The 12,049-nt window shown below is 38.9% G+C and overlaps 1 protein-coding gene across 1 annotated transcript in view; it reads right to left on the bottom strand.

Annotated features, from left to right (window-relative positions):
* Positions 1-754: 754 nt before the first annotated feature.
* The window catches only part of LOC110445731 (dual oxidase 2-like), a 78,520-nt gene continuing 67,225 nt past the window's right edge, over positions 755-12,049 (bottom strand). Inside the window, exons 24-31 of the mRNA XM_021490510.1 lie at positions 8,671-8,764; positions 8,399-8,448; positions 7,488-7,769; positions 5,944-6,179; positions 4,975-5,136; positions 4,110-4,265; positions 1,868-1,996; positions 755-1,330 (exon numbers count right to left, since the gene is read on the bottom strand). Of these exons, the coding sequence (XP_021346185.1) occupies positions 1,208-1,330; positions 1,868-1,996; positions 4,110-4,265; positions 4,975-5,136; positions 5,944-6,179; positions 7,488-7,769; positions 8,399-8,448; positions 8,671-8,764 (1,232 nt within the window). The 3' untranslated portion in view covers positions 755-1,207. The remainder of the gene's footprint in view (positions 1,331-1,867; positions 1,997-4,109; positions 4,266-4,974; positions 5,137-5,943; positions 6,180-7,487; positions 7,770-8,398; positions 8,449-8,670; positions 8,765-12,049) is intronic.

The following is a 12,049-nucleotide window of genomic DNA, read 5'->3' as shown; positions in this document are numbered from 1 at the left end:
TTTTTTTTTTTTTAAAGTTTTGTAGAAATATGAGTACGTATATATTTGCCTTTACCAAAGTCAATCATTTTGAATCTGAGGAGATAACAATAAATTTCAAATTAAAAAAAAATATATATGTATATACATATCATTAGTTCAAACTATATCTTACTTTGTCACTAAGGTTACAAACCTTGATACAACAAAATCCTATAGGCAGCTATCTGCATTATCTTAAATAAAACTACAATTTTCATACAGCAAGTACTTTAGGATGATTTCTTTTTGGCGAGTCTAGAAATAAAATTGATATTTGTCCCACATATTGCTATATTTTAAAATTCTAAATGAGTACAATATTTCAGAATTTCTGAAGTTACAAGCCAATTATGAGTCCATGACTTAAAAGTTATTCCTTCTGAAAAATATGAAATCCACAAGGCTCCATATTCATACTGCTAATTTAATGGAGGTGGTGAACTATGCACCTAACCCATTTGACCCATATATGAATAAATATATATATTCCATATATGTATATATAGCTTTAAGTATCATTTTTAGTCTCTTATATATCTCTGTTTCACCAACTTTCATGAACCCCAACTACAAAGTAAGGTTAAATTCAAATCATTTTGAAACATGTTTACATAAGGATCAGACTTTCCAAGAATCCCTTTTGTTTTCATCAGTTTACATATAAAATTGTATAATTATCATTTTAACATAAAGCATAGTACAATTTTGTTTTTAATTTGTAAGTGTAATTAGTCAATGGCTGTTCAAATGGATGAGTTTTAAAATTTGCTGATGCATGCTTGTATTTGCTATCATGAAACAGTTCTACTTTTTATGCAAGATATGATTAATTTTCTGATTTTAAACATTAATCAGAGTAAAAGATTAAAATCTGAATGTTGTGATTTTATTTAATGTTTAAATAGACATATTCAATCAGTGAATAGGATATGGTCTTGCTCTGAACGCAAGACTCAAACTCTTTAAAATGAATTTCTATTTAAATATCTGAATACTTGGACTTTCTAATAAAACAGAACTCGCCTGGATTGACCACCTCTTTTAGGACAGTAAAATTCCTGTCCTGAAAGTGTATCGTTTTAAACAGTAGGAAAGGTACTCTCCTGGACATGTTCCATATTAGAAATCTTTGTCTGTTGGCAAAAGGAGTGGTCTCATATGTATGTCGCACTGTATTTCTTTCCCTCTAAAAGTTCTCAAAGTGGTGTTTGAATAAGGTACCCTGTATTTTGTTGAGGTCGGAGCAGGCCTTGTCCAGAGTGTTGGTCATTGGAGGTGGACCACAGCTGAACACCCCAACACGATTAACCTGTCAATAGGAAGACGAAAACACTGGGAAATAATTAGTACAAGCTCTTCATGGACCCTGACTATTTATACATATATCCTAAAGTCTCAACAGTAAGCCTGAACAGAAACTAAGGCTGCCTTATATATCATCAATATAATTAAAATTGTATAACAATCAAGTCACCAATATGTCCATTAAATGGTAACAATACATTCAGATAGATCAGATGTGATAAAGAGAAATCAATTAAAATTGCTATGTTTAAAGTTTTCTATAACATGGTTGTTCCGTACCCTATATTTGCATTTTTGTTGTCCTTAATAATACGTTATACAGCTTGTACTAGCATACTTCAAAACATTTCCCCAAAACCCCGAAAAAGTTGAGATAAATGGTCGCGACCAATGACTGGTTTTGGATTGTTTTTGTGTATAGTGCACACCCCTTTCTTGACAATTTTATATTTCCTTAAAAAAGTGTGCACTATACATGAATATTTACCGTATACCTTAAGTGAGCACTTATTATCTATAACAAGTTAAGACTATTCTGTACCTTAGGGTGTTCAGTGCCTATAGACCTGAGGATGTCTTGAAACTGTGGTCTGCCAAAATGGGTGGTGGCACTCAGACCAGTGAATAAACTCTTCCCGGCCACTTTCTGGAAATGTCGCTCACAGATGTACTGAAGGAACAAAGACAAAACAAGAAATGTACGTAAATCATACAAATGTCGCTCGCAGATGTAGTGAAGGAACAAAGACAAAACAAGAAAATGTACGTAAATAATACAAATGCTGCTCACGGATGTACTGAAGGAACAAAGACAAAACAAGAAAATGTACTTAAATCACACAAATGTCGCTCGCAGAGGTACTGAAGGAACAAAGACAAAACAAGGAAATGTACGTAAATCATACAAATGTCGCTCGCAGATGTAGTGAAGGAACAAAGACAAAACAAGAAAATGTACGTAAATAATACAAATGCTGCTCACGGATGTACTGAAGGAACAAAGGCAAAACAAGAAAATGTGCGTAAATCACACAAATGTCGCTCGCAGAGGTACTGAAGGAACAAAGACAAAACAAGGAAATGTACGTAAATCATACAAATGTCGCTCGCAGATGTAGTGAAGGAACAAAGACAAAACAAGAAAATGTAAGTAAATCATACAAATGCTGCTCACGGATGTACTGAAGGAACAAAGGCAAAACAAGAAAATGTGCGTAAATCACACAAATGTCGCTCGCAGAGGTACTGAAGGAACAAAGACAAAACAAGAAAATGTAAGTAAATCATACAAATGCTGCTCACGGATGTACTGAAGGAACAAAGGCAAAACAAGAAAATGTGCGTAAATCACACAAATGTCGCTCGCAGAGGTACTGAAGGAACAAAGACAAAACAAGGAAATGTACGTAAATCATACAAATGTCGCTCGCAGATGTACTGAAGGAACAAAGACAGAGCAAGAAAATGTACGTAAATCACACAAATGTCGCTCGCAGAGGTACTGAAGGAACAAAGACAAAACAAGGAAATGTACGTAAATCATACAAATGTCGCTCGCAGATGTAGTGAAGGAACAAAGACAAAACAAGAAAATGTACGTAAATCACCCAAATGTCGCTCGCAGATGTACTGAAGGAACAAAGACGAAACAAGAAATGTACGTAAATCATACAAATGTCGCTCGCAGATGTAGTGAAGGAACAAAGACAAAACAAGAAATGTACGTAAATCATACAATTGCTGCTCACAGATGTACTGAAGAAACATAGATTAAACTAGAAAATGAGTGTAAAACATACAAATGCTGCTCTCAGATGTACTGAAGGAACAAAGATATAACTAGTCGGAACAAAAGTGGAAGATGAATTTGCATATAATATATCTATGTAAGAATCTTGGTGACTGTTGGACTTTTAATTAAGTGTATTGGAATTCACAAACAAATCTCATCAGAGTGTTTTAGACTGCTTCTGATGTGTCTCCCTGTGGCTTTCTCTTCTAGCAATTGTGTGGAAAGAAGCAACAACATTTTAGGTGAAACATCTGTAGAATAGTACACTTTTCTCTATTTTGAACTTTCCTTTTTGATTACATGAAGATTCTGGAATTTGAAGACATCGTTATCACAAATGAGAGCAAAATATTAACAAAATAAAACCAATGATTTAATAAAAACGAGAGTGCTGGTTGAATTTGACTGGTAATGTGCTTTTTTTACCAGGGCAGCCTATATTTGTTACCATGCAAGAATAAACTGAAATGTCGGTGCTTCTTAGATACAGTAGGTGAAAGATAAAGTGACACTGGATATTTGCATTGTCAGCTTTTATATGCCGTTTCCACTAAGTTGTTGAGGCATGAAAATGCTGCAATCACTAGTACAGGAGAAACAAATATACAACAAAGGTGCTATCAAATGCATCATTACCTGCAAGGTACTTCTTTTGTAATTAGTGGAGGGTTGAACCGCAAATTAATAATACAGCAATAATACAGCAAAAGGAATAACAAAACAGGAGACTTTAGAGGGATCTTGGTGCACATCATCTTCACTAGATCCATATAGTGTTTGATCTTTTCCTTTCCTCACTCTTCTTTTTTATACATGTTCAAGTGTGACCTTTGATAACCCTTTAACCTTGACCAATATTATCAGATTTCTATTAGGTGCAGAACTGATACAATGCTGCGGCATAAATAATTAAAACACATCAAGTGAGACACATGTTGAAAAAAATTGTGTGAAATGTAATAATTTTCCAGCTGTTTGATATATTTCTTACCAACATAGTAGTCCTGAAATCAAACTTCTCCTTGAACTGTGTAATAAAGATGTGAACATCGACAAAGCTTTTCAAGTCGTTGTTTTCAACTTCCTGGATGATCTCTGTCATCCATTCAAACTGTTTCTGGGTACGGGTCACCCACAGGAAATACACCTAAAAAACACCACAGGATCATGAATACAGGAAGTGCTGAAATTGTTGATTCAATACCTCTGAAACCTTTCAAAATTTCTTTTAACAAAAGGCCCATAGTGCCTGTATCACTCTCAGGGAAACTTGAATAGAAGTTATTCGAAAAGAAATGTCATTTATTGATAGCCCTTCATCCCAGCAAAAAGACCATTACTTCAGGCATAGGGTCAATTTAAATTAACTCTTGCAAGTCAACAATTTACTCCTATGACCCTGTAAGTAAATAAAGGTTATTGATATAGATCAAGGTAATTTATTAGAACAAATAAGATTGCTCATTATCCAAACAAGCTTAAGTCTGAGTAACATGACCACATGCATCATGTTGTCAATTAAAGATTTTAACACATTTGATCCTGTGACTTTGCATGTGTATCAAGGTAACTATTTGGACAAATTTGATGCTACCCTACTCTAGAGTAAATACGAAATAAATCTGTAGCATGGTTTATGAGATATCTTGCACCAAATTAATATTACTAACGGTAAGTGGGAGGACGGTGTATAATTACAACTATGTCTATATATACCTAGGATTAGCCACGTATATGACTCGTCTCTAACAATTAGAACAAGTCTATTCTATATCTACAAGTATGGGAGCAGCAAGAACATATATATATATATATACATCATTATAACTACATGTATATAAAGTATTTCTACCAACCTTTTTGCATGAAAATCTAAAGTCATCAGTTTTTGACTTATGGACAATGTCTTTCAAGATGGAGGCAAAGGGTGTGACCCCGATTCCACCACCAACCAAGATGGCCACCTGAAACCGGTACCAATCCTGATGTCCCTCCCCATATGGGCCGTCTAGAAATAGCTGCAATCAAATAAGCTCATCATTTGTACAATCAATTTGAAATTCAAAAATTGTTCTTAAAACAAGTTTGGCCCTTATAAGGATTTCTTCTCACTTTTTCCCCCATTTATGATTCTTGTTTAAGCCTTCATGAATCTGAAAACAGAATACTGAATTTCTCAAAATCTTTATTTGGGTTAAGTTACTTTCATGAAATAAAAATCATTTTCTGAGCATATTACCAAGAAATATCTTCACTTGAGACCATCATACCTGGCAATGCCTCTAAAGAACCTATTTAAAAAAATCTTTTCTTTGCATTCTGTGTGAGTGAGCGACAATTAGAACTGTCATTCAAAGGTTAACTCATACCACCTGCAGATGCTGGTATAGTTTATAAAACATTTAGTGACCTTGAACTTGGGGTTTCTGGACAAGTTATTTCACATAAAGGGTCGCAACTCCCTTAAAAAGTGTTGAAATCAAAAATTAAAATGCCGGTGCACAACTACATATTATACTGATCATCCAAGTGAAGTTTAAATAAAATCTGCCTGTTAGTTAAGATAAAGTTTTCCAGACAACTAATTTCACATAAAGGGTCGTAACTCCCTTAAAAAGTGTTGAAATCAGAAATTAAAATGCCGGTGTACAACTACATATTAATATACTGATCATTCAAGTCAAGTTTCAATAAAATCTGCCTGTTAGTCAAGATGGAGTTTTCCAGACAAGTTACTGTGGATGGCAGACAGACAGACAGACAGGGTGATTCAAGTATACCCCCCTAACTTTGTTACGGGGGGTATAATAATTTGTATACCTTACCTTGGGAAGCTTGTACTTCTTGTATTCCAGTTGGTCAGGGTCATAGAGTTCACGAATGTTGGTGGTCCAGGGTCCCACAGCGCGGATGTGCAGACTGAGATGTGCCTCATGGGGGGCAGAGGTCAAAGTGAAAGGATGGTACTCTCTCTTACCCAGGTCGAGGCTGGCAATCCGAACCCATTGACCTGACTTGTACTCAAAACTTGCAGGTCGTTTGAAAACTAGAGCTATCACATCTGAAATTAAGGAAATCAATCTATATTATAAACTAAATCAAGATGCAATACTCTGAAAACTTTGTTAAATATTAACCCTTTCACCACTGTAGACCATAATGGACTCATCCATATCAATGTATGGTAATAATTAGTTCCTTAAGTAATAATTAGTTACATAGGGGTGAAAGGGTTAAAACACATTTTTGTTTCAGGACAAAGATTCTTGCTGATATGTCAAATCTGTCACCCTTCCTAGTGATGAAATATGTCTCTGTAGTTTCATTATAATCATATTCATCAGTTGAAAAAAATCATGGGCTGAACAAGCAAACACTTATTTTAATGTTGACATTAATTTATGACAAAGTTTACTTTCATGTATCTCGGTTGAAACAGTTCATGGGCCATGCAATTTAATAACCTAACAGGGCTCAAAGTGTAGTTGTTGGGTTTTTTTGTGAATTTTTTTTTCAATAAATCAAATATAATTTGTACTACTTTCATGTGTGTGCTAAATCTTATAACAAGTCCTAAATTATAAATGTAAATCAACATTGTTTTATGTAGAAATAGTGCAAAATAGGGACATTCAACCTTTAGGTTTCGGTCACACACATCTGGACCCTTCAATATGCACATATATGCTGAAATTTGCAGAGGCCAGCCTCTGTTCAGACCTGAGCCTGCCATTATCCCCCCCAGATTTAACTTGTTGAAACAATTGAACCAGATTTGTAAAAAAGGACCTTGGAGTGTGAAGCCTGAAAATGGATTGGTCCTTGCAATATTGTCTGCTGGTGTTAATCTCTGTACAGTAGAACGGATCCGGACCATATCCTGAATTTGTGACCATACTGTCATACAGCAAAATACCAGATATCTGTATCCTTAGGCCTAACTGTGCTGCAGCAAAGGTATCATGACCATTTTATTGGTACCATGACCTTTTCAGTAATGGTATCATGACCTTTTAGTTGCTATTACCTGACATTTGATATTGGAAGATGGTTGTACATATGTACATGCTATGTTATTATAATTATTATGTATTAAATATACCATTACATATATTACTAGCTCACAGTGTAATTATTTCACGCAAAGTGTACTACACATTTCTATATTAACAAGTAACTCAAGCTAGATAGCCATGATAATCAACAATTACCAATCAGATTACCTCTGTATGTCCAATAGACTGGGGTTCAAACACTGGCTGTCAAACACTCTCGACTTTAAGATAGATTTTTATTATTCTGAACAACATGTAAATGTAATTAATGCAGTTAACAGAAGATATACTGCACAATGCTTTGAGATACATACCTGAGGGTAAGAGGTCTGCAGAGACAACAGCAATCTGGATCTTGTTGCGACTAACACTGATCATTTTATCGAGGATGAAAATGAAGAGACAAGGGAGGAAGTACAGCCAGAACAGGGGTGGTTGGACAAGACGCCCAGAGCCATGCATGATACTGAAGATGTATAGCAGTACGTAGAACTTGTGGGTCATCCAGAAAGCGTTGAATACGTAGCGACGAGCGTATGGCATTGCAAAGACATACATAGTGATGACTATCAAGGTTAAAATAATTCCTGTGAGTCCTGTGGATTTTCAAAACAAAATAATATATTTAGTATCATAGCTTATCATGTAACTACAAGTACATTTTGTCTTCAAAATGAAAATTCTTCATTTAAAACAAGATGTTTTCACGGTTACCTTCTCTTCAAAATGAAAATATATTATTTAAAACAAGAGGCATATGGGCCGAAACTGTCACCCGAGTGAAACTATAAATGAAACAAATGTAGTGGAACTAGACTGGGTCATTTGCCAGCAACCAGGAAGCTCACGATCAATTGGTAGGGTTACGGGTTCAAATCCCAGTCTTGCCGTGCAATTTTCAGCCCCTACTACATAAATACTGCTGAGTTACTAATCCTGTTATGACTAAATATGACTACTTAATATCTGTCACCACCAATCCTTTCACTAATTATCCAGTTAAAACCAATTCAGCCAGTTTTAGATTATATCAAAGATGATTGATTTGTTTCATTGAGTAAACCACCTGATATTCAAACTTTATTGTTTAATTAGTTATTAAATTATTCTGATGTCTTGAATATTTCTAACTAATAATGCAGTTTTATTTTTCCTGTACATGTACTACAATATTTATGCTCATGCATATAAAAATGTTTACACTAAATATTTTGAAATGATTTACCTGTGATAGTTGTGTATGCCCAGTAGTGAAAAGTTGCTAGTTCGTCTTGCCTGAAATTTCAATAGAACATTTTTTGTTTGCTTAATTTCTTTTCTGAATTGATAGCAATTTCCCTAAAACAAATTTAAATTAAAACTTTAAATTTTCCTAAGAAGACATCAAATTTGATCATTTTTGTTTTGAAGTGTGAATCAACACGGAACTGATATCAAAGACTGTTGAGTTATTTTGAAATAAACTGAAACAAAGTTGACAGATTAAATGTTTCTTACGCTCTGAAGTATTCACGGAATATACAGTTGAGGTCCCCGGAGGACTGCGTGGAGATGTGGTACAGATTGATACTGTGACCAACGACATGGACCACTGAAAATACAGCAGTATCACAGTGTAATACAATGTATGTAATGATAACATTAGTGTAATACAATGTATATAATGATAACATTAGTGTAATACAATGAATGTGATGTATAATATAATGACTACATTCATGTAATACAATGTATATAATGATAACATTAGTGTAATACAATGTATGTAATGATAACATTAGTGCAATACAATGTATGTAATGATAACATTAGTGTAATACAATGAATGTGATGTATAATATAATGACTACATTCATGTAATACAGTATGATACATAGCTATTGTTTTACTTGTCCTCTATATAATATATACAAGAGGCCCAGAGGGCCTGTATCGCTCACCTGAATATGTTTAAGATAATTGGTATGAAGTAAAGATTAGGTGCTGTAAGTACATATGAAATTTTAGAAAGATCCATCCAGTACTTGAGATATAGCGAGAACAAACTTCAAACAGAGCCCCACCCCTATGCCCCTAGGGGGTCATATCCACCGTTTATACAAAATTGAGTCCCCTTGGCCCAAGGATGCTCCAGACTAAATAAGGATAAAATCCAGTCATTCGTACAGAAGAAGGTATTTGAAGAATTTGCTATGTTTCCCTTATCGGGCCCACCCTTCTGCCCCCAGGGAGGCCACACTCACTGTTTATACAAAATTGAGTCCCTTAATTTTGCCGAAGATCCTCCAGACCAAATTGGGAAGAAATCCCTTATTCCCTATGGTAGAAGAAGGATTATAAAGGTTTTACCTCTATTTCCCCTATTGGGCCCCACCCCTCAGGTCCCAGGGGGGCTACACACCCACCGTTTATACAAAATTGGTTCCCCTTCACCCAGGGATGCTCCAAACCAAATATGGACCAAATCCTTTCATTCCTACAGAAGAAGAAGGATTTTGAAGAATTTGCTATGTTTCCCCTATTGGGCCATGCCCCTCAGCCCCAAGGGGGGGTGGGGGGGTGGGGGGGGGTAAGACCCACCGTTTATACAAAATTTGTTCCCCTTTACCCTAGGATGCTCCACACCAAATATGGACTAAATCCTTTCATTCCTACAGAAGAAGGAGGAATTTAAAGAATAATTTGCTATGTTTCCCCTATTGGGCTACGCCCCTTAGGCCCCTAGGGGGGCCAGACCCACAGTTCATACAAAATAGGTTCCCCTTTACCCAAGGATGCTTAAGACCAAATATGGACCAAATCCTTTCAGTCCTACAGAAGAAGAAGGATTTTAAAGAATTTACTATGTTTCCCCTATTGTGCCCCACCCCTCAGGCCCATGGGGGGCCAGACCCACCGTTTATACAAAATTGGTTCACCTTCACCCAAGGATGCTTCATGCCAAATATGGAACAAATCCTTTTACTATTTCAAAATACGTTACCACAGTCATTATAATGCATATTCTAACCTTGCTTGGCTCTTTACATACGTAAATAAAGAATTCCCCCCCCTATGGGGAACCCCTGGGACACCCACCAATCAGACGGCAGTATTCACGCACGTGATAAGACACGAAGCCATGCTTCCCACTTCATAATTCCTTCAGCCGGCCGTGTTTACGGACGTGTTTTGGTTTCTACGGGGTTCCAACTGCAACAGGCGTTGTTTGTACCCATACATATCGTATCCTTTAATACTACATAACTTTATTTTGTTTTAATTTAGCGTTTTGCTTTATTTTGCGCCGTTTTGTGACCAGGCTCCGGCCATGTGTTCGCGTTTTGACGGTTTGTTTACTTTGAGATGGAGACTCCTCCTTCTCAAAGGCGCTGTCCTGGGGGTCATTTATTTGAGGCTTCCGACCCCCACCCTTACTGTCCTGGCTGTCGGTCTTGCTCTCTGGAGCAGCCGTGTGAAATTTGCCGTGCCTGGCAGCTGACTCCTGCTGGTGGTTCTCTCCGCCCGCGAGGGCGTGCAGGTAAGTCGGGTAGGAGGGGTAGGAGGGGTAGGGGTGGGGCGAGGGCTAAGGCTAGGCCTAAGCCCTCGGAGAACACCAGCGGAATTTCGACCTCTGTTGAGTCTTCCCTGGGGTTTGTTTCGGCGGTTTCGGCCCGTACCGGGGCCGTTGTGAAACAATTTGTTTCATTGGACCCGGACCTTTCTCTCAACCCCCCTTCCGTTTGTCGGTCGACGTGGGTGAGGGTTTGGGCTCTGTCCCGGTCACCACGGTAACTAGGGGACAGGGGGGGCGGCCTTCTCTCCCAATTTATGGTGGGAGGGCAGGTGGCCCAACATTCCCTTGGGAATGTTTAACAGGCCAGCCATGTTGTGTCAGCGGATGCTTCTGTTGGTGGCCTCCTGCCGGTCCACTCCACTCCTGAGGGTGTTGGTGTCGGAGACCGGCCCCCGGCAGTTTTGTCTACTCCCGGGGTTCCTTGCATCCCTGATGTAGTCCCTGGCGTGGTGATGGCGTCTAGCACGCCGTCCACCACTGTGCAGCATTTGCTGCCCGGTCTGGTGGTAAGTGATGCCTCGGCCTCGCTAGCCCCGGCTGGATTTTACGGTGGTGTGAGCACTGGTGTAAAACCTATGCTCCCAGCTCTATCCCTTATGCCTCCTCCCCAGGTTTTCCTATGGTAGGGGCCAGCGCAGCTGCGTTTGGTTTTGCCAGTGCACGCTGCTCCCCTGGTGGGGCTTGTTTTACTGGCCCTACAGGTTTTGGCCCTGCTGTAGGTCAGTCTGGGTGGAGTTGGTCAGGTCAGCCAGGTGTGGCTTATGGCGGCGAGTGTGTAGGTGGCCCTAGGTTCCCTACCCCGCCCCCCCAAACCGGTCCTGCCTCCGGTTTCGGGCATCAGGTTGGTGGCTCTGTTCCAGGGTCCTCCCTGGTTTATCCCACCTATTTGCAGGGNCCCAGGGTGGTATGGGTTTCCACCCTGGATATGCCCCCCCGCCTTCTTGCCTGCGGCGATGGGTCCCCCCCTCCATCCGCCACCGAGCCGTTTGCGTAAGCGTTCAGGCTCCCGGCCAGCTTCTGCTGCCGGTTCTGTCAGGCAGAGACCGCGTGATGCTAGGGCTGCTGGTCGTGCTGCGTTGGCTCGAGCTCCTATTTTGGAATTCAAGTCTACCAGTAACTTCCGCTGTCCTGTGTCAACTCCTACCTTACAGCAGGTTCCAGGGTCTCTTGATCCTGTTCCTGCTGTCTCTCAGGGACTATCGCTTGCCCCGATAGTTCCATCGGGTAGGTCATGTTCTCTTTCCCTTCCTCGCACCCCTCCTCGGTGGGCGACGTTGATGGAGGTGGATTCGGCGGGTGCCTCTCCTAGTGATGAGAGGG

Source organism: Mizuhopecten yessoensis, unplaced genomic scaffold (genome assembly GCF_002113885.1).
Source record: "Mizuhopecten yessoensis strain PY_sf001 unplaced genomic scaffold, ASM211388v2 scaffold2329, whole genome shotgun sequence".
Taxonomy (NCBI): Eukaryota; Metazoa; Mollusca; class Bivalvia; order Pectinida; family Pectinidae; genus Mizuhopecten; species Mizuhopecten yessoensis.
Note: the sequence above shows the minus strand (reverse complement) of the source record. Positions and strands in the feature narration are given on the sequence as shown.